The 20891-nt window shown below is 38.1% G+C and overlaps 1 protein-coding gene across 2 annotated transcripts; it reads left to right on the forward strand.

Moving 5' to 3' along the window:
- Positions 1–11: 11 nt before the first annotated feature.
- On the forward strand, positions 12–19230 carry STEAP2 (STEAP2 metalloreductase). Of its 2 annotated transcripts, XM_029928595.1 has the most exons (6): positions 12–258; positions 6161–6521; positions 6609–6685; positions 9796–10323; positions 12601–12765; positions 14314–19230. In XM_029928595.1, the coding sequence occupies exons 2-6, from the start codon at positions 6194–6196 to the stop codon at positions 14599–14601; spliced, it is 1386 nt and encodes a 461-aa protein (XP_029784455.1). In that variant the 5' UTR covers positions 12–258; positions 6161–6193; the 3' UTR covers positions 14602–19230. The 2 variants fall into 2 exon arrangements, with proteins under 2 accessions (XP_029784455.1, XP_029784448.1); XM_029928588.1 differs by having other exon boundaries at positions 6161–6685.
- Positions 19231–20891: the final 1661 nt, after the last annotated feature.

The following is a 20891-nucleotide window of genomic DNA, read 5'->3' on the forward strand; positions in this document are numbered from 1 at the left end:
GCGCACAGCCCCTGGCGGCGCGTCACTGCGAGGCCGGCCTCTGCGCGCCTCCCGCGTCCTCCTCCTCTCCGGCAATCCGCGATCCAGCTCGGGGAGGCGGGGAAGCAGCCGGGGCGCGACTGGCGCGGCAGCCACCGTGCAGCTGCCGGCCGGAGGCGCGGCCCCTAGGCCCGAGAGCGCGGACGAGCCCCCGGAGAGTCGTCGCCGCGTCCGGTAGAGCTGCCAGGCTCGTCCCTGCCCGGCGCGGGAGACGCAGAGGTGAGCGGGTTGGGAATGAGCGCGAGACCAGGTGGTGGCGGCGGAGTTGAGGGTCAAGATGCAGTCGGCGCCACGCGCTGCGTCCGTCCTCCCCGGATTCCGCGCCCTCTGCGGTTGTCGGTCCTGATCTGGCACCTCGAGGTCGGGAGTGGGAAGGGTGGAGAAGGGTGTCTGTGCCACCGATTCCGCCCTCTACTCCTCTCGGTCTTCCACGAGCTCCCAGAAAGTCCTGAGGTTGGGCCCAGGAGGAAGGAGGCCAGGCGAGACAGCGTCCCAGGTAGGATGCGCCCCAAAGGGAAAGGACGGGCAGGTTATGCTAGCCTTGCCCCTCGTCTCTGCCTACCACTTTGGGTTCACGTAGCGCATCTCACCGAATTATCATGCGGCGCTGCTTTGTGAAAAAGTGTTTCTAGTAGTCAATTTTGTTTATTAGCCAGTTATGCTTCCACTGGGTGTTTAGGCCATGATGTGTTAGGAGGTAATTGGCTTTTTGAGTGTCCTAAATTGTCTTTGAGCCCTGTGTTCAGCCTCAACCAAAACTTGTTGAAAATTATGCCCTAAAAATCTTGCTCTTAAAATAGAACAGAGAGATAAGGAGAATTTTGTCCAGAGGTTTCCGTTTATTATCTTCCCTACTCCTTGGAGAAGGATTGGTGTCAGTTTTTACTCCTCAGGCAGTTCGTTTCTTAGATGGAAAAACTTATTCCGAGCCATGGTTAATTATCACTCATCACTGCGGATGAAACTGGCAGAAGTAGAATTTGAACTCCTGCGTCTTCCCCCACCCTCAAGACTGATTAGATGGAGTCCTGGTAACGGCTCCACTGCTGAGAATATTTAAAATTCTCCCTAATCCGCGTCCTCCACCCGTCTCACCCGACCCCACCCCCACACGCTCTCCCCACCTTTATTTCTTTGTTGTGTTGATATCCTGGTGTTTATCTTTTCTTTAAGGGAGTGTTTTTGTTATTTTATTCAGCATCTCCATCTCTGTTGTTTCATAGATTAAAAGCTGTTCCCAGAAAAAAAATACCCACTCTAGATATTGTGCAGGGTATTCAGAAATGGTTTGCAGTTTCTTTGAGCTCCTCAGCCTTTTGGAGGGGGTAAGAGGTGGAGACACTATACAATGATAAAAAGGGAATGAAAAACTGTATTCATCACTTTTTATTTTACTGGAGACATGGAAAATAATACTTGTAATGAATGAGCATTATTATATTTTAATACTGAAAAAGTACAGGAAAAAACTACATTTTTAGAGAAAGGATAATAAGAAAGGTGAGAAAGAGGGTACACCAGAAGTTTGAAAGACTAGGACTGCGGTTTCAGTAAAGGACACAATCAGGACAGTCAGCTTCAGGATGTTTACTCTGCTCAGCCCAGAACCAGGACATTGACATAACACTTAACCCCACTTTGGGCTACCATGTCTTGATTAGCAAAGAGAAGGATCTTACCTATAGACGTTTTTACTTCTCTTTTGGTCCTCACGTTTCTTTCTTTCTTTTTTTTTTTTTAATGTTTATTCATTTTTGAGAGAGAGAAGCAGACTGAGTGGGGGACGGTCAGAGAGAGGGAAACACAGAATCTGAAGCAGGCTCCAGGCTTTGAGCTGTCAGCACAGAGCCTGGTGCAGAATTCAAACTCACAAACTGTGAGATCATGACCTGAGCTGAAGTCGGGTGCTTAACTGACTGAGCCACCCAGGCGCCCCTGGTCCTCACTTTTTTTTTTTTTGAAACACTCAACAAAGATTATTTATTGCATTTTTTTTGAAGTAGTCTCCATGCCCAGCATGGAGCCCAACACAGGGCTTGAACTCATTACCATGAAATAGAGACCTGAACTGAGATCAAGAGTTGGACACCTAACCAACTGAGCCACCCAGGTGCCCCAAGAATAGTTATTGCATTTTTATTTACAGAACAGATTCAGGTCCCACTTCCTGGTTCATGGACTGTCATCATCTTGCTGTCCTCATATGGCAGGAGAGAAAGTTCTCTGAGGTATATTTTATAAGGGCACTAATTCAAGAGGGTTCTACTCTCATGACCTAATCACCTTATAAAATCCAGACTGACTGATAGCTTCTCATTGTTAGCATTTCAACATCAGAATTTGGGTGGGGAAGGGCAGAGACACAAACATTTAGTCCTTAACAGGAGTTAATCTTTTTAAGCAAGTAACAATAATTAGACCCTATGGAATTTAGGATGGGTAAAGAGAAACCTGGAGGAGGTGGATGGAGAGTGAGAAAATAGTGGGTCAGTGCATCAGATTTCTTCTGCTGTCTAGAATTATCACTGCGAATATTTGACTAAGATTATTGGAAAGCTTTGAGATAGTGCTTGGGGATGTCAGAAAATGAATGAGTGGGGTAGAAGCAGAGATTCATTGTTTTTGATGAACAACTGACAGAAACAAGAGGCCATGAGGTTGAAGGGTTTATCCATTCAAATGATGACACACCGGAGAAGGATGACCCCTGTTGGCATAGAGAAGAAGACTGTGTTGGGCCAAAGGCACTAGTGATAAAGAGCTAGAAGTCAGTAGATAAAAGTAGTGCTTATCAGGAAGTTTTATGAGGTGTCACAAGCCTCAGTGGAGCTGAGTGTTTGCAGGAAAGAAGAAAGGTTCAGATGTGGCCTTGGAAAGTCAAAAATACATCTACCCAATGCCATGGCCCTGGGGGATTACCTTTTCTTGGTAGCCTATCTAAATCATCAAGATGTCTGAGGTCAGCCCTTTCAGAGTTACTATCATCAATAATAATGTTTATGTATGAAACAAATTAGGTTCTGTTTCTGTAGCATGACAGCTCCATTCAGCCAGAGGAATGGGGAGGCCACATAACTAAGTATAACCCCATTATTTTATGTTGATGGTAAATACACTTTAAATATTAAATGCAAACAGCACCTTGAATGGCCAGTCAAGAAAACTGACTTTGAAGTTTCAAGGAACCAATGTGCTACTTACATCACACTTAAATCAAGCTCATAAAGTTGAAGTGTCACAGTGTGAAATGTAAAGTGGTGATACTACTATTATATAGCCTTAAGACTTGGAAACAAAAGGATTTCAGTATTGGATTACCGGAGTGAAGTGCAACGTCTTTGTTTTTCATTTAACATAGTTTTCTCAATTCTTTGATCTAAAGTAAAGAGACACTAGGACCTGGCTAATCAGTGTGACAAGGACCTAGGAGCTTGGGAGAACACAGAATCTTGAGCCTCAAGCCAGACCTAGTGCATTTTAACAAGACCTCAGGTGATCACATTCACGTTACAGTTTTGTAGACCTTATTCTAGAGCAAGTCAGTGCACTTGGAAACTCCCATCTGCTCCAATCAGAACCCCTGATGCCCTTGTCGGACAAGAAAAGATAGCATCACTGGACCATTCTGAATGCTGAATGTGATGAAACAACCAAGTATCCTGGGCAGTGGGATGACAGAGTTTAAAGGGCAGTACTGCCCTTTCCAGAAAGTAGAAAAAAGGGAAATTGCAAAATAGTGAGTGGACCTTCTGATTCTGCTCCTGCTGGGAAGGAGAGGGGAAAGGACAGCATGCATTTCCTCAGCTTCCTGCTCTGGAGGGCAACTATTACTCTTTTGCTAGTGTTACTTTTCATTATTACAACACTGTAAAAATGAGCATAATTGAGGATCAAAAAGCCACATTTGTTCTTTCCAAATACCAAATTAAGTATTAGCTTCAATCCTGAATCTTTTAGTAGAGTTGTCAAGTGGATGTGTATTAATTAAAACACTTGATGATCTTTAAAAATAAAAAAAATCCTGATTCCCAAGCTGGACTCCAGACCAATTAAACAAAAATCTGGGTGGAGGGGTGGAGGTGACTAGTTATCACTGGGTTTGAAAGCTCCTCAGGTCATTTCAGTGTGTGGTTCTCCCGTGTGGGAAGAAGCAGCTCTGAGACTGGAGTTCTGCCTCTTCTCACTTGCTCAAGTGCTTGGATCTTCTACTACTCCCATAGCACCAAGCAGAGTCAGCAAACCTCAGGTCACGCCAGTGGGGCAGTCCTCATGTCTAGGAGATGCCACAGTCTCTACTCAGAAGAGCTCGGGACTGGGAGACAAGACACTTGGGTTCCTGTGTGTGAATCTAGTTACTCTTTTTCCCCCGTAGGTAACATAATTAGGGGCAAGTTGGTCAGTTCACCTTGGATTGTTGAATGAAATGAGCATTGATTTAATTATATCTATTTCTTGAAGTGTGTGAAAGGAAATATAGATTCAAAAATAGTGAGTTTCTCCCTTACCAGGATCTGAGTTAGGAGCAGACCATGGCCAGAGAAGAACATACTTCTCTGCGGTTGAGCACAACCATAAGTGTTCCAAGTCCCCCCCTTCCCCTCCAGAAAAATGCCCTTTCTCAAATTCTTGACATGCACCAACGTAACCCTTAGCTGGACTGCATGGGATCCAAATGTGGCTCCCTGACTTGCTAATCTTTCACCATGGACAAATTATCTACTGCATGTCTGGTTCCTCCTCCTCAAAACGGGCATGACAGTACCAGCACCTGTCTCAGTGCTTGTGGGGTTCCGTCGGTGAATAAAAAAGTACCAGCAGTCGGCACACAGAAAATGTGTTATGTTTCTGAAAATAACTTACAGGTTTTTTGGAGTCATTGTGATCCATTTCTAGGGTAAAAAGTTGAGTTTTTCTGGCTCTCATCTAAATTTCAAATGTCATCTAGTTAAAACCTGAAAAACATGTTTTTTGAAGCATTCTACCTGTTCCTGTAAAATCCATTAAATCCTCTGTGGTGCTTACATCCGCTGTAAGCATGAAAGACATTTTGCAATGGGGATGGACTGGAAGAGTATTTTTTGTTCAGATCCAGCAGTGACACTGATTCATGACCATCTGATGTGTCTTCTTGGGCAAGTTATTACAAACATCAATATTTCAGATGTTATTCACTTAAGTAAAAAAAAATTTGACAATTTTTTTCAGGGAAAATAAACTGCATCCTATTCTGTGAAGCCAACAAATAAAAGGGGAAGAAAAAGATTTCATAAGTATTGTGTAATTGAAGACCATAAACACATTACTAACTGTGTTTTCATTGGGAAGCTGTCTTTCTCAATAAAATATAGGATATAGGGTGAATGATAGACTGTGGTATTTGATTAATCTTTTGTTATATTTTAAAGCCTGTTTTTCTTTAAGTCTTATTTAAATGCAGGGGCTCATTTTTTATTAGCAGATTTATCTCTCATTTAAGAATAAAGTCACTCATTAGCTAAGGAGGTATATAGGATAATTGACTGAGTCCATCCTAAATGAACCTAGCCAGTTTTAGTTTAAATAGTTTTTTGTGGCTTTTCTGTCTTCTGTTGTCATGTGAGCTGTCACATGCCAGCATGGTCCCCTCCACCTCTAGTGGCATTTCTGACTGGCTGCCTCTGATCTGCTGCAACGCTGGGGAATCAGACTTGTTGGAACTGTGTTTTTAAAATAAATTGTAGGTGAAAACTAAAGTTTGTTTCTTTTGTGCTGTTGTGCCTTGCTGCTCAACGAGAGGTTGGCAGACCAGCAGCATCGGTATTACCTTGTTAGAAATAGAGAATCTCGGGCCTCACTCCAGACCTGCTGAATCAGAATCTGCCTTTCAACAAGATTCTTGGGTGATTCATGTGTCCATTAAAATTGTAGAAGCCCCACTTTAGCATATCAACTTTGTGACAGTTCATTTTTCTGTTCTGACATCCTTTTTCAGCTTACAAATTGTGTCTTCCTGGTTTCTCAGTTTCATACAGCTTGCCAAAATATTTTACCTCTAGAAATGAGAGGTACTATTTTAATGTCTATAAGTGTGTGAATGTTTGGTAATAGGTAATTGATGAAGATTTTATTTTCTCTCCCCTAGGATATCTCTGGTGATCTTGAAAGAGCCCATATCATGGAATCAATCTCTATGATGGGAAGCCCTAAGAACCTTAGTGAAACTTTTTTGCCTAATGGCATAAATGGTATCAAAGATGCAAAGAAGGTCACCGTGGGTGTCATTGGAAGTGGAGATTTTGCCAAATCGCTGACGATTCGACTTATTAGATGTGGCTATCATGTGGTTATAGGAAGCAGAAATCCTAAGTTTGCTTCCGAATTTTTTCCTCATGTGGTAGATGTCACTCATCATGAAGATGCTTTGACAAAAACAAATATAATATTTGTTGCTATACATAGAGAACATTACACCTCCCTGTGGGACCTGAGACATCTGCTTGTGGGTAAAATCCTGATTGATGTGAGCAATAACATGAGGATTAACCAATACCCAGAATCCAACGCTGAATATTTGGCTTCATTATTCCCAGATTCCCTGATTGTCAAAGGCTTTAATGTTATCTCGGCTTGGGCACTTCAGTCAGGACCTAAGGATGCCAGCCGGCAGGTATGTGTGTTTTTATTTTTTTTAATTTTCTTTTCTTTTTAATTATTGAAGTATAGTTGACATACAGTGTTCTGTTAGTTTCAGGCGTACAACATGGTGATTTGACATTTCAGTACATCACTCAGTGCTCACCATGAGAAGTGCAGTCGCCATCTGTCACCATACATTATTACGACACTATCGACTGTGTTCCTATCTGTACTTTTATCTCCATGACTTACTTATTCTCTAAGTGGATGTTTGTACCTGCTAATCCCTAATTTTATTGTTATTTATCTGGTATTTTGTAGTTAAGTGTTTAAACAAAAGTCAAACTTTTTAAAACTTAATTCTGACACTTTGCAAGGATTATCATTTTGAAAAATATATAGGAGCAACTGAAAATTCATGTTCTGATCTTGTAAGGGTGCATTTCTACCCCTATAAAATAATGTGTAAAGCTGAGAAAATTACTTGGACTTTGCTGTCACCAGCTAAATCAGGGAAAGGCAAAATTGGCTGATGAATAATGGGACACATTACCTTGAGTCTCTCCTGGCTTCCACAAAAACAAACAATAACAAACATGGCTTTCTTCTTCTGTCTCCCAAACTTTCTTCCTCCCTCCTTGTTCCTGGCAGCTATTTGGTAACAGTATCATCTTCTTATGAAACATTATTTAATATGATCCTGAAGAATTCTCTAGAAGTACCTTTTTACTTTATACATAGATTATTCATAGAATTTAAAATAGTGCAGCCCACTTTATTTAAAGTGTAGATTTTTAATCTGTGTGCAGAAGCAGATTGGATTCTTAGGTCCTTTTTTAGTGTATGGGTTCTATCTAGTTCAACTTGGGAATAAAGCAGATGGGGACCTCAGTCAATACCTGTATGGAATGAGAGCTTTTAGAAGTAAACTTGTAAAATAGTGCACCTTAAAAATCTTTTAAAGGTGTAGTCATGTATCATAATTAAGTATGCTGGTAAAAGACTTTAATTATTTTCATCCATAAAGACAGTTTATACCTTAGAAGATAGGGGCGTCTGGGTGGCTCAGTCAGTTAAGCTTCTGACTTCGGCTCAGGTCATGATCTCACGGTCAGTGGGTTCGAGCCCTGTGTACAGCTCTGTGCTGATAGCTAGCTCAGAGCCTGGAGCCTGTCTTCAGATCCTGTGACTCTTTCTCTCTCTGACCCTCCCCTGCTCCTGTCTCTCTCTCTCTCAAAAATAAATAAAAACATTAAAAAAAATTTTTTTTCAAGCCTTAGAAGATAAATTCAAGTTTTGTATCCCTGCCTGCAGCATATCCAGTCATGATAACCATTCATTTTCAAGTCTTTGATTTGGAAGACTACTAACAGATTATATACTTTGCAACTTTCCAAAGGCTATTTCTAAATACTTTTTTCTTTTGTATATGCATCAAAGTTTAGGAATGGGTACATACCAAACAAATTTAAATTTGTTTATTTTTTGAGAGAGAGACAGAGCAAGCAGGGGAGAGGCAGAGAGAGAGGGAGAGAGAATCCAAAGCTGTGCTGAAGACACAGAGCCCAGCGTGGGGTTCGAATTTACAAACGGTGAGATCGTGACCTGAGCCAAAACCAATAGTTCGACGTTTAACCGACTGAGCCACCCAGGCACCCCCTTGATAATTTTAATTCATTAACAACAACAAAACTATGGAATGGGTAATTAAATTTAAAGTGAGTTACAGAAATAGTTTTATTTGTATTTCTTGGCCCTCTGCCTTTGTTATGAATGTTGGATTTATATATTTAGGTTTATAAATTAAATGTTAAATTTATTTTAATTTAAATAAACTTTGTAGTTTATAGGTTATCTATAATTAAATTTTATTACTTTAGAGTTTTTTAACAAGAATTTTAAAAAAAGTCACCATTGTCAAAACTGTAAAAAAATTAATTTAGAATGCTTTTCCTTATTTCCTTAGAATATATATTCTTCCCCACTCCAGTTTAGAAATTTGTGAACATTTGTATAATAGTATAGACTTTGTTAGTCATCTGGCTAATGTTAAGGTAAAATTAATAATTGAACGAGCTCTACATTATTAGCATAATGCAAATTTTAGCATGCAAATATTTCAGTGTGGTCTGTTTCAGAGACCTTATATAAACACCTTCGGGGATATATTTAGGAATTTGTTTTCTCCAGACATTACCCAGAGATTTTATAGCAATATTTTTCTAGCCCTGAGTAAGATGACCTACCCATAAATTATAGTGGTTCACGTGAGCAGTGAATTGTACGCCACAAATACTCATTGAATTCTCAATGACAGTAACCTATCTAAGAGGTTTGGGTAGTTTGAAAGTCCACCCTCAGCCCCCACCCACCAATTCATTATATTATTTAGAGATAGCATCTTAGTCTTAGAAAATGGCAGTTGCTTTACTATTTAAATTACCTAAGCCTATAATACCATTTTTTTCCTCCACACAGGTATAGTATCACTGTTTACAGATGAAAGAATTTCATGTCCCGACCAATGAAGTAATATAATAAGAACTTCATGGTTCTTCAGATATTTGGTGAATCCATTTCTAAGCCAAAGATAAATTTTATAAATAGTACGGCATTGTGACATAAGTTAGAGATTTTAATTGCAAATTAAACTACCCATCCTCTCTCTTGTTGGATATCTATAAAGGAATCACTACTGTCCTAAAACTGAATATTGTCCTCAAAAGTCCAGGCAGCCAACCCCACCCTTAGCCCTGTGGGAGTGAGGTGGTGGCCGGAGGGCCAGCAGCCCAAACTCCACCTAGATCTGACCTTGCCACCACTACCAGGCCACGTGGTCCAGAAACCTTTCTTTCCTCCAGCCTTTCTTCCCCTGAGGACTTCCTGATCTCAGGCTCCAGCAGGATTTTTCTGCATTTTGTTTTCCTGTCATCACAGGTAGCAAGGACTTTGTTGTTTATATGACAGTTTTAACCTATTAATAAATAGACAAATATGTTACTAAATGCTTTACCTCCTTAACCTTTTGCATTTCTCAAGGTCATCACAAGTGATGTTCCATGGGTGAGGTGGAGCATGTGATCGTCACAATCACCATTTTTGTAAGCAGCAGTAATGATGAGTCTTTTGTTTTTGCCACAGGTCTACATATGCAGCAACAATATTCAAGCTCGACAGCAGGTTATTGAACTTGCCCGACAGCTGAATTTCATTCCTGTTGACATGGGATCATTATCATCAGCCAGGGAGATTGAAAATTTACCCCTGCGACTATTTACTCTCTGGAGAGGGCCAGTGGTAGTAGCCATAAGCCTCGCCACGTTTTTCTTTCTTTATTCCTTTGTCAGAGATGTGATACACCCATACGCTAGGAACCAGCAGAGTGACTTTTACAAGATTCCTATTGAGATTGTGAATAAAACCTTGCCCGTAGTTGCCATTACGTTGCTGTCCCTGGTATACCTGGCAGGTCTCCTGGCAGCTATGTATCAGCTTTATTACGGTACCAAATACAGGAAATTCCCACCTTGGTTGGAGACCTGGTTACAATGTAGAAAACAGCTTGGATTACTAAGTTTTTTCTTCGCTTCGGTCCATGTTGCCTACAGCCTCTGCTTACCAATGAGAAGGTCAGAGAGATACTTATTTCTCAACATGGCTTATCAGCAGGTATGGAATATCCTTGTTATTTATTAGATACTGGTAAAATACCTTATCAGCATCATCTGTAAAATGTAAAATTTAAAATAGTGTGAACTTGTACAAACCTTGTAATAGAAATTTTGGTATATTTAGGACAGGGAAAGAATTGTTCTTCATACAGTGTTTCTGGCTAAGAATTATGTGGCAGATCCAAAATCATTTAGGATAAAAGCTGCTACTATATGTTTCTTTGAAGAGTAAGAACAGAAATAACTTATGTAATTCTTTCATTTTTTAATGTTATGATTGCAGTGGTTGTCTTCAGCCTTAAACATTTAGGTATTTTAATGTTTTATGATTGGCCATGTTCCATGAAACGATAAGGCAACATATGTGAAAAAATTAGAACTAGTGAGAACAGTTAGGGGACCAAACAGGGAAACAGAATAGGGAGCCAGGATCAGACCTTATACATATATAAGGTTTTTGATATCAAAAAATCAGGAAAGATACTGAGCTGAAGCTTTAGTTTCTCCGGTGACCCTCTATAGCACTTAGCTCTTAAAGAAAATCTCAGGGAAAGCTTCAAATTTTATAGAAGGAGCTTGATGGAGCCGAGTATGGTTTTCTTCAATAATTTCCACTGAGCAAATGTAAAGAGTTTTATTGAAGCTATTTGATGTAGCATTTACCTGTGACAGCCGAGGACACTGCACCAAAACAAATGTGAGCTTTGCATTTTATAAGGAACCAAGGCATCATGATCCAACTATGTAGCACTCGATACTTAACACCTAAAATAATTTGAAAACAATTTAGTAAATTGATGTTCTTGAAGCCACTGTCTCTGTAAAAATACACCTTCCCCTAACTTAATACTAAGGCTTTGATATCTGCTGCACCAGCTCCCTCACTGTTGTTTGCTCAGATCTCATGTCCTCACATAGGCTGAGCCTGGACACCCTTTTAAATTCGGCTACGGGCTTTTGATTCGACCCCTGTGCGCACCTTCCCACCACCAGGTCCTCCTTCTCTGTCCTACCTTCACTTTTTTCAATAGTATTTACCACCGCCTGCCTAATACACTTCATGTTTTCCTTGTTGATTGTATATACTGTCATCTGGCTCCTCTTATCAGAACAAAAGTTCATGAGAGGAGGAACCTTTGTCCATTTTGTTCACTGATAGGTGCCTAATGCCTAGAACTGTGCCTAGCATGGAGTAAGGCACTCCCAAAATATATTTGAGGGTGAATGAATGAACCAGAAGGCCTGGCAGGTCCAGGTTGTAAGCTCTGTTCTGTAATGTTGTAGAGATATCAAAGTATCAAATGAGCCTTTTCCCACAGAAAGCTCTGTGGCTTTCTTTGGGATGTTGGTATGTTGTTCCAGGGACCTTGTGCTCAGAACTAGCTTTTCTTTTTTTGAATTTCAAGTTTGTTTGGTTAAGTGTAACTGGACAAAGTTAAACTGTTTAAGTTAAAATCTGTTATCCATGAACAGATCTTATTTAAACCAAAGCTTTAGCCCAAGGAGTCCAACCCTTGATTTATACTCCAACTAAACTGTTTACATGTAAATAAACCTTTTATTTAAGTAAATAGACAATTCTAAAAATACCACACATTCAGAGTTAATCAAGTCTGACTTGATTATATATGTATTATCAGTGTAAGGGAAAGACATTTGGAGTGATACAACTGGACAGTTGGAAAAGTATTATCAATGAGGCAATTCAAGAGAATATTTGCATTTGTTATGATTTTATCCATATGGAACTCTCAGCTTCTTGAAGAAAAGAAGTTAAGAAAAAAGAGACATTAACATATAGATATTCTTCATGTGAGAGAGGAGGATACAGACATAATTTAGAAATTCTCTTCCTGAATTCTAAGTTGATCTAAGGCCAAAATGTGTCCAAAATATTCAACCAAGTTTAAACCAACTTGGAAAAGTCCCCCAAAACTAAGTCTAACTGCCAGTACATTTTTTATTTCGCCTTGGAACCAACCACTTGGCATTCATGGTCTTGGGACTCCAGACCACTAATGGTGGTGAATCATAATTCAGATGGCAGATTTACCCACCCCCTCACCCGCATGCAAGGATAGAGAGAACCTTAGTCCTCCTTTTTTTTTTAACTCCTCCTCTTTTCCCACACCTGGAACAATAGCATGCACTAATAGGTTCTCCATCATAGCATGTTAAATTGAAATAATGCATGATGTATTCTCATGCCAAGAGAAAAATGCCAGATCAGCTAATGTTCTGCCAAATAAAGGAAATTCACATTTGCTTTCATTAGGTTCATGCAAATATTGAGAACTCTTGGAATGAGGAAGAAGTTTGGAGAATTGAAATGTATATCTCCTTTGGCATAATGAGCCTTGGCTTACTCTCCCTCCTGGCAGTCACCGCTATCCCATCAGTGAGCAATGCTTTAAACTGGAGAGAATTCAGTTTTATTCAGGTATGTGGGTTGAGGGATTGGGCGGCATAGAATTTAAGTGTTAAGTGCAGTTTAATTTTAAATATGCTTCTTATAAAAGAGTGCCTTGCCTTTGGGGCTGCATTTATACATCTAGCTTAAGGAACAAAAATTGCTGGATGCCAGCTTAGGACCATTTTGTTTTAGTAAGTAAAAGACCAAAAGACTTTGATAATACTGCCTCATATGTTACTGGTTAAGGTTATTTTAAAAGAAAAAAAAATGAAAGTAGGGATGGGTAAGCCTAGATCGAGTTTAGTGGATGGATGACTCTCATTGGTAGTACACTGAATTTTGTTTTGTTTTGTTTTTGCCTATTTGCTTAAGCTTCCCCCCTCCCCCCATTCATCTAAAGAACTCATTCAAGTTAAGGGCATATCCCTGTCTAAATTCATCTTTCCTTTTTTGAAGGCAAGAAAATGTGAAAACTTTTCCTACTGATAGCTTAATCGCACCTGAAAAGAGATAGTAGGCCCTCTGATAAAAGGTGTTGGACAGATGCAAATGATCATTAAATTGAGATGAGTAACTGTGAGAAACAGGACAGTGTTCTGCTGGAGAGTTGATTCTTTCCCAGTGAAGTTAGACATTACATCATTACACTGATGTAATGTTACATAGACCATTTTGTCAAAGTAAGCAATCACACGTAACAATTTAGGGAACCCAGAATGCTGACCTTTTAGATTTTTGCCTATAAACTACTTAACAGAAGTACTCTTAATCATTTCATATAATGTGGTCAATAAAGCCACAAGTTTAAAATGCTATTCATATTATATACTAATACTACAACATATTTTATGTTTGCCTTCAACCAGTATATATATATATATATATATATATATATATATATATATATATACACACACACACACACACACACACACACACACATGTGAGGCAGTGTGTGGGGAGTGTATACGCATGAGAATGCCCTTCAGCATTCACACAAACACACACACACAGTTTTTTTAATACACACAATTGGTGGAAATGTGGATAACCTTCCTAAAGAAGTTTTGCCATTTTCATCCGTATCCTTATGGAAAACCCAGATGTTTTGACAACTAATCCCACTATTAGAAATAAATTAGAAAATAAACCAAAATATAGAGAAGGGCTTATAGTTGAGGGAAAGTTAGAAACAGAGTAAATGATCTGTTGGAAACAGTAAATGAGTAAACAAAAAAGGAATGGTTAAGTAAATTGTAACACATCCATTGAATGCAATATTATAAAACAATAGGGTCATATTTTCATATTTAATAACATGAGAAAGTTCTTGATATACTAAAATAATCGCAGTATTAAGCTGTATGCAGTATGGCCTTGTTTGCATAAGATTTGCAAATATATAAGAAATATATGAAGACATTAAAATTATTTAATTCAAGAGAGAACAAAGAGTAGCTCAATAATTTAAGATAAAAATAGTTTTAGCGCACTATAAACATGGTGTAGCTGGATTAAGTTAATTTATGAGTTTGATTAACCTGTTTCTTTGTTTTTCTTCCTCCTCTACCCAAGTCTACACTTGGATACGTTGCTCTGCTCATAAGTACTTTCCATGTTTTAATTTATGGATGGAAAAGAGCTTTTGAAGAAGAGTACTACAGGTTTTATACACCACCAAACTTTGTTCTTGCTCTTGTTTTGCCCTCAATTGTAATTCTGGGTAAGATCATTTTACTCCTTCCATGCATAAGCCGAAAGCTAAAGAGAATTAAAAGAGGTTGGGAAAAGAGCCAATTTCTAGAAGAAGGTATTGGAGGAGCAGTTCCTCATCTCTCACCAGAGAGAGTTACAGTCATGTGATGATAAATGGTGCTCACTGATGTCATGTAGAATTCTGCTCATGCCGTTATTTTTTATGACTTCCTTTATTTTCATTTGCAAGTGCACTGTCAGATTGACGTGGGCCGAAATTCTTCCAGTAAGATCTCAATCAACTTAGTGGCAGAACTTTCTTGAAATTAATTTTCAGAGGTCATATTTTGGCAATATGAATTTTTGTAGTCAACATGTGTTTTATTTTTTGCACAACCATAAACTCTTGTTATTTTAACACACTGTATTGCATAATCAGGCAAAAATATTTATGGTGAATAATATAGATACGACCTAAAGTTTAGAAAACTTTACAAACCAGCAGAATTTTAAGTTTTAATATAATTTAATGGATGTATTTTTTTTCTGAAGCTTACCTGAGGTTTTAATTGTCATCCAGCTTAAGAAATAGAAACCCATAATCATATGTTAACTTTAAGAAAGGACACGTGACATTAGCATTAGTAAGGGTGAATGATAACATTCCTATATTTTTTTCATAAGATTGGGTTTGAAGAATGTAATTAATTGTATGAACCAGTGAACAAACACAAATTAAAAAAACAAATTGAATCTGACATATTTGAAATGAAACAGACATGAAATACATACTGATAATATGTACCTCACGAAAGATTTCATTCCTTGTTACAAAGCAGTTTCATTTGCATATTAATGTGTTGGTTTGGGAGAAGACTGTGATATTTGGCTTCCAAAACTGATTAGTCTAATGTAGTGCCAATCCTGGGAATATTACGGTTGTTTCCAGTGTCAGGGAGGGTGTTAAGTTTATACACAAGGGTTTGTTTGTCAGCGGATCTGTGTTGTTGTACATCAGCCAGTCACCATTCTCTCTGGTATACAATCTTAACGGATGTTCACTGAGGGATTATAACGTGCCAGGCACTGTTCTAAGCACTTTACTTGTATTATCCCATTTAATATTTACAACAACCCCATGGCAGAGGTTATCTTCATTTTCCATAGAGAAAACAGGATAGAAAAACAGTTCGCCCACGGTCACAGTAAGAGCCAGAGCCAGCATGTGTTATGTAGGCAGCCCTATTTCTGAAGCTACGGTTTTAACCACTAGGCTAATGGCCCTGCTCCATCCTCATGCATTCATTACCATCATGATGCCAATCTAGATGCTTCCTCTTTTGTCAGTAAAGGCATTGACATTCTTCACAGTGTGTCGTGGGTGTCAAAGATACCTGAAAATACCACAGTCATAAGTTTATTATTGCCTGTGGGATAATCTACAGTTCCTCACTCTGCAAGAGACGTGACCCTGGAGGCCCATGGCAGTCCACAGGACTCTCTGCAGTGAGAGACTCGAGTCGGGTGGGACCAGAACAGTTTTAACAAATGGCTAAGGACCTGCAGAATATTAAAAATCTCTGTAGAGTTGGTCATCTCTTTTTTCTCTTCCTGAGAAGTCCTCCTGCCTGCTCAGCCATTCATGAGGGAGCAGTTTGCAAGTCATGAAGGATATTAAGAAAAGTGGTTAATTATAAATCTACTCGAGATATATAATCATACAAATTATTCTTAAAATTTTACAGTGCCGACATTCTACATTAAAATTGCATTTTGTTCAAACTTTGATTAGAATGCTCCACATTTTTTTGCTCCTTATTAAAATAGAAAATCTCAGATAAGATACAATTATATGCATTATGTAATTATACATCGTGAAACTATAACATTTCTAAACTTACCCACTGAGGTACTACTGAATGCAGCAGCCAAAATAAAAGGAGTTTTATTTAGTGGAGGCTACCTTTCCCATCATTGGCTCATTCCCTCCTACTGCACCCTGTCAATTTGGTAAATCACTCATGAGTCTCTGGTGTTCTCGGTGAATGCTAGTATCTTGTACTTATTATTTGAGCTCTCCCTTTTTAAAATATTAATTCTACTTTTTCCCTCTTGATAATCACTTCCTTGCTAGTTTTTAAAGGGCGATAACTTTCAAAGGGAAACACCCATACACTGTTGTAGCACACTAGTGATATTAACAGCATATTTTCATTTTGTTCAAGTGTCACTTGCTTTCACCATTTAATGTGAAAATACAATGAAACATTTGTAAAAGCTAGATGACTATTGAATTATACTGCTGCATGTATATATTAAGCAGACAATAATATAACGCTATTACAGATAAATGGGGCCTTGAAAATGTGAAAAAACAAACTATGAAAATGTACATAGGATGTAACTTTTGTTTCAAATGATAAATTCTTTTTAGTACTACAGAGAGATAATTTTGAAGTTTTAGAATAAAGGTAACATGCATTATAATTCTAAATGTTTAACAATTTCTAAAACTGCAAAAAATACTGATTTAGTTTACTTAATTGACTTTTAATTGCTTTATTTTACCATTTTCTAACCTGATAATTTTTCTTAATAATTATTTTTCATAATCACTTTTTTTAAATAATTACTCTGGCCTCAGAAGTAGAACTGAATTCTGCTCTTGCTAGATGTGAGAAAGTGGTGGGAACTTGAAAGTGGTGGGGGTTTGTATTTAGAGAAGTGCCCCTGAGAAAATATAAGAATGTAGAAAATATACCCCGTCTTAATCCTATGCAAAAATAATTTTTTTCCTAAGAGGGAAGTAATCATGGGCTGAATCATGCTACTTAGCTTTTGTGTGCAGATTTCTCCTCTATGAAGAATATTTAAAATCATGTTTAAATAAGAATATATTCATGCTAACATATATTTTTCAAAGCATATATGGAAATTTAGCCCAGATTGTCTACATGTAGAGATTTTTATTTACATTTTAAAATATTTTATTAAAGTATGAAGAAATTATATTTATAGGTATTTATCTGAGATAATTATTTTGTGCTACATACAGGATTGGCTAGTGAGCTCCATTTTAAACTACCTGATTAATTTCTTATAAATTAGAATAATCTTGACTTGATAAAGGAATTTTACTTTCAACATTAATTTGATAATAGCAATTTAAGATATATTCATACTTCCAAATGATGAAAAATTACTTGTGTAAAAGGGCTTAAAGAATATCATATCCAATTTTTGTATTGTTTATCTCTTACATAATATGACAAAATTTTAATTCTTTTTAATTGCCTTTTGCCATTAAACTATTTCATACTAAATTCTGTACAAAGAGTTTTGTCCCCAAATAGAGATTTATTTGTGAAATGTAAGGTTTATGTGATATTTTAAATAAAGTGCCATAAATGTAACTCGTAAGTATTTCTTTAGGAATATTATAAACACTGAATCTGTGTCAACCTATAGAATCTGTTTTGAAATAAGTATTCAAACAGCCTCAAATGTGGTGTTGAAATTATTTTGTGAATTCTTGCCTAAAGCATTGCCACACATGCTCATGCCTCTGTCCAGTGTTAAGATTTCTATTTGTGATGTGTCATCATGAAAATGAGATGCTCTACCCTCAATTGTTCATAAGTTAGTAAAAATTGTGGTGGATATTCAGCATATGTAAGTGCTGTAAATGAACCTGTACTGATTTTAGTGGAAACAGTCTGTTCTTACCTTGGAACAGTGGATTTTATAGGAATGAATGGGTTCTTCAATTTTTTTAATGCAAGAAAACTATAAAGTGCTAATATTCAGAGATTCTGTCCATATGATACCAAAAACAGTTAGGTATCATAAAAACAGTTCAGCCTAACACACAAATATACTGGGATTTTTTTTTTTTAACTTTAGAAATCACTGGCTTTCCATCATGTATTCATTCAAAATTAGAGCAGACTATACAGATAGGACTCTCCCTGTGGCTGGATAGGCTAAATTGAATCACTAAAACAGGTGCTTTTGTATGATTTTCAAATTGTCAGCTTCAATCTTAATTCTTTTAAGATTTTCCTTGAAGGTCTTTCATAACTTTGCAGACATCCAGCCTACCCAGGGACCGGAAGTTGTCTCCCTATGTCTGGTTACCCTACTTCTTGAAAAGCTGCTACCCATCACATTAATCAACTGCCCTGGCAGTTACATGTAACAATGAGAATGAGAGTTGGTCAGTGAGATGTAGGGGCATGTATGGTTGACTTTCTGAAAGTCTTTTCAAAGAAAAGCAGCATATGTTCTTTATCTTACTCCTCCATCTTGCTGCTGAAATGGCAAATGTCTAAGAGGACCAAGGCCAGACCCTAAGGAAAGCCTATTAGAAATTTAAAACTTGAGTACTTCTACTCCCTCTGCCTATATTTAACTCACTGTGTATTTGGGTTTTTTTATATGAAGTCAAAACTAAATCCATTCTGGTCTTCTGTTCTTTGTCATGATTCTATTTAACACTGAATGAACTAGATAGACTTCAATAATTCTTATCTTTAAAAGTTTTTCAAGGATAATGTGCAGTTTACATTGGAATTGATTTTCCATTGTTAATTAATGACACTCATTTTCTTGCCTTTGATCTTTCATTAGATATTTTGTATCTGCTTGGAACATACTGTCTTCTTCAGAACTGTGTAATAGCTATTTGCTAAAACTCTGTAAGCTCCAAAATACCGCTATCAAAAGTACATGCCATGTTTTTATATCATTCTCATAGATCTGCCTTATGGTCATCTAAATAAAAAGTGTTATTTAATGTGTTTTTCTTTCTTATTGAATAATATTTCCCATATTTGATGAAGGCTATCTATTTCTTTCTAGAGGCATCTAGAAAGGAATACATTTAATAGTTTTGGGCGTTTGTAGGTTTTGTTTGTTTTTGCCAAAGTAGTCATTTAGGAAGTTATCCATCTAATGAGGTGGCACTGTAAAAATTATTTCAGGGGCACCTGGTTGGCTTAGTCAGAAAAGCATGCAACTCTTGATTGTTCAAGCCCCACGTGGAATGTAGAGATTACCTAAACCTAAAAAGTTATTTCATTTCACTAGCATTCATTAAGTATCTTTAAAACCAGGACTCAACATAATAGTTGAACTATATTCTGTAAACAGAAATTGTAATCTTATTCACTACTGTAATCCCAGTGTCTAATACAGCATGGTTCTGCAGACACTAATGAGATAATGAATGCTGATTCATCTTTAGAGAAAATTGTGTTATCACCCTACACGCATGCAGCTGCGCCTGCATCCTCCTGCCCACACCCTCCCCATCACCTTCTCTACCTCCTGCTGTGCCTTCTGGCCGTCACCTTTGCCACAAGGCTGTATTGAGGAGAAAGGAACCTTGGTGCCTGTGCACAGGATCTGTGGAAGCTCTGGCTTCCCTGACAGCTGCCAGGAAATGCACGGGCAGTAATGTCCTGAGAGCAGGGTTGCCAGGTAAAATACAAGACGGTTAAATTTTAAATGCAGACAAACAATGAATAATTTATATTACAATTGCATGGGACTTTTTTTTGTTAAATCTGGCAACCCTACCTGAGGACTAGAGATGCAATACAAGAGGGAGCTGGTGGATAAATTCTCCCTTCCTTTCCCCCAGGTAAGCTAGCTGTTCCACAGTGCAACAATGCTTAAGACCTCCATGAAAACATAAAACACTGAGCAATTAATTGTATTTGTTACAAAGCTATGGCCAGCTCAACACCTATATTTGCCTGCCTCAATTTCTTTCCCCTCACCTGCTTCCCATTTGCCTGCCTCAATTTCTTTCCCCTCACCTGCTTCCCAAAGAGAACGCCCCCTAATAAAGTGGCAGCAGGTAAGTGTTGAATGATTAAGGCAGGCTTTAAGGAAGCTAGGCTAGCAAATTAACCTTGGTAGTGGATTCTTCAAATGGAAAATGTGACACAACATAAATGATTTTGACAAAGTCAGGCATAGGGCCCTACAGGCTCAAAATCCAGATAGGTTGAGAGCTCTGAAAGTGGACACATCTAGGGGCAGATTCATGTGGATCAAATGTACAGTGATTGTTAAATCAGAATAGTCATTTGTCATTTCCGTGAGAAATCATCAGTGACCTATAGGTAAGAATACCAGTATTGCCTTAACTAAGCATATTCTATTCTTTAATTTGTTCTTTATAAGAATTCAAGTTATAACCCAAAGTATGTTGGGATCTGTTACAGAATGAATTAAATCCCCTTAAAATTCATATTAATTCATAGGGCCTTTAAAGGTAATTGAGGTAAAATGAGGTCATATGGGTGGGCCCTAGTCCAAGGATAACTGGTATCCTTAAAAGGAGATAAAAGGGCACCTGGGTGGCTCAGTTGGTTAAGCCTCTGACTCTTGATTTCTGCTCAGGTCATGCATGAACTCATGGTTCCTAAGAAGAAGCCCCACATTGGGCT

The sequence above is a fragment of the Suricata suricatta genome, chromosome 2, assembly GCF_006229205.1.
Source record: "Suricata suricatta isolate VVHF042 chromosome 2, meerkat_22Aug2017_6uvM2_HiC, whole genome shotgun sequence".
Lineage (NCBI taxonomy): Eukaryota > Metazoa > Chordata > Mammalia > Carnivora > Herpestidae > Suricata > Suricata suricatta.

Coding starts and splice junctions, on each gene's coding strand:
- STEAP2 (XM_029928588.1), top strand. CDS start 6,194: ATGGAATCAATCTCTATGATGGGAAGCCCTAAGAACCTTAGTGAAACT. Junction 10,324..12,600: donor TCAACATGGCTTATCAGCAG/GTATGGAATATC, acceptor TGCTTTCATTAG/GTTCATGCAAATATTGAGAA. Junction 12,766..14,313: donor GAGAATTCAGTTTTATTCAG/GTATGTGGGTTG, acceptor CCTCTACCCAAG/TCTACACTTGGATACGTTGC.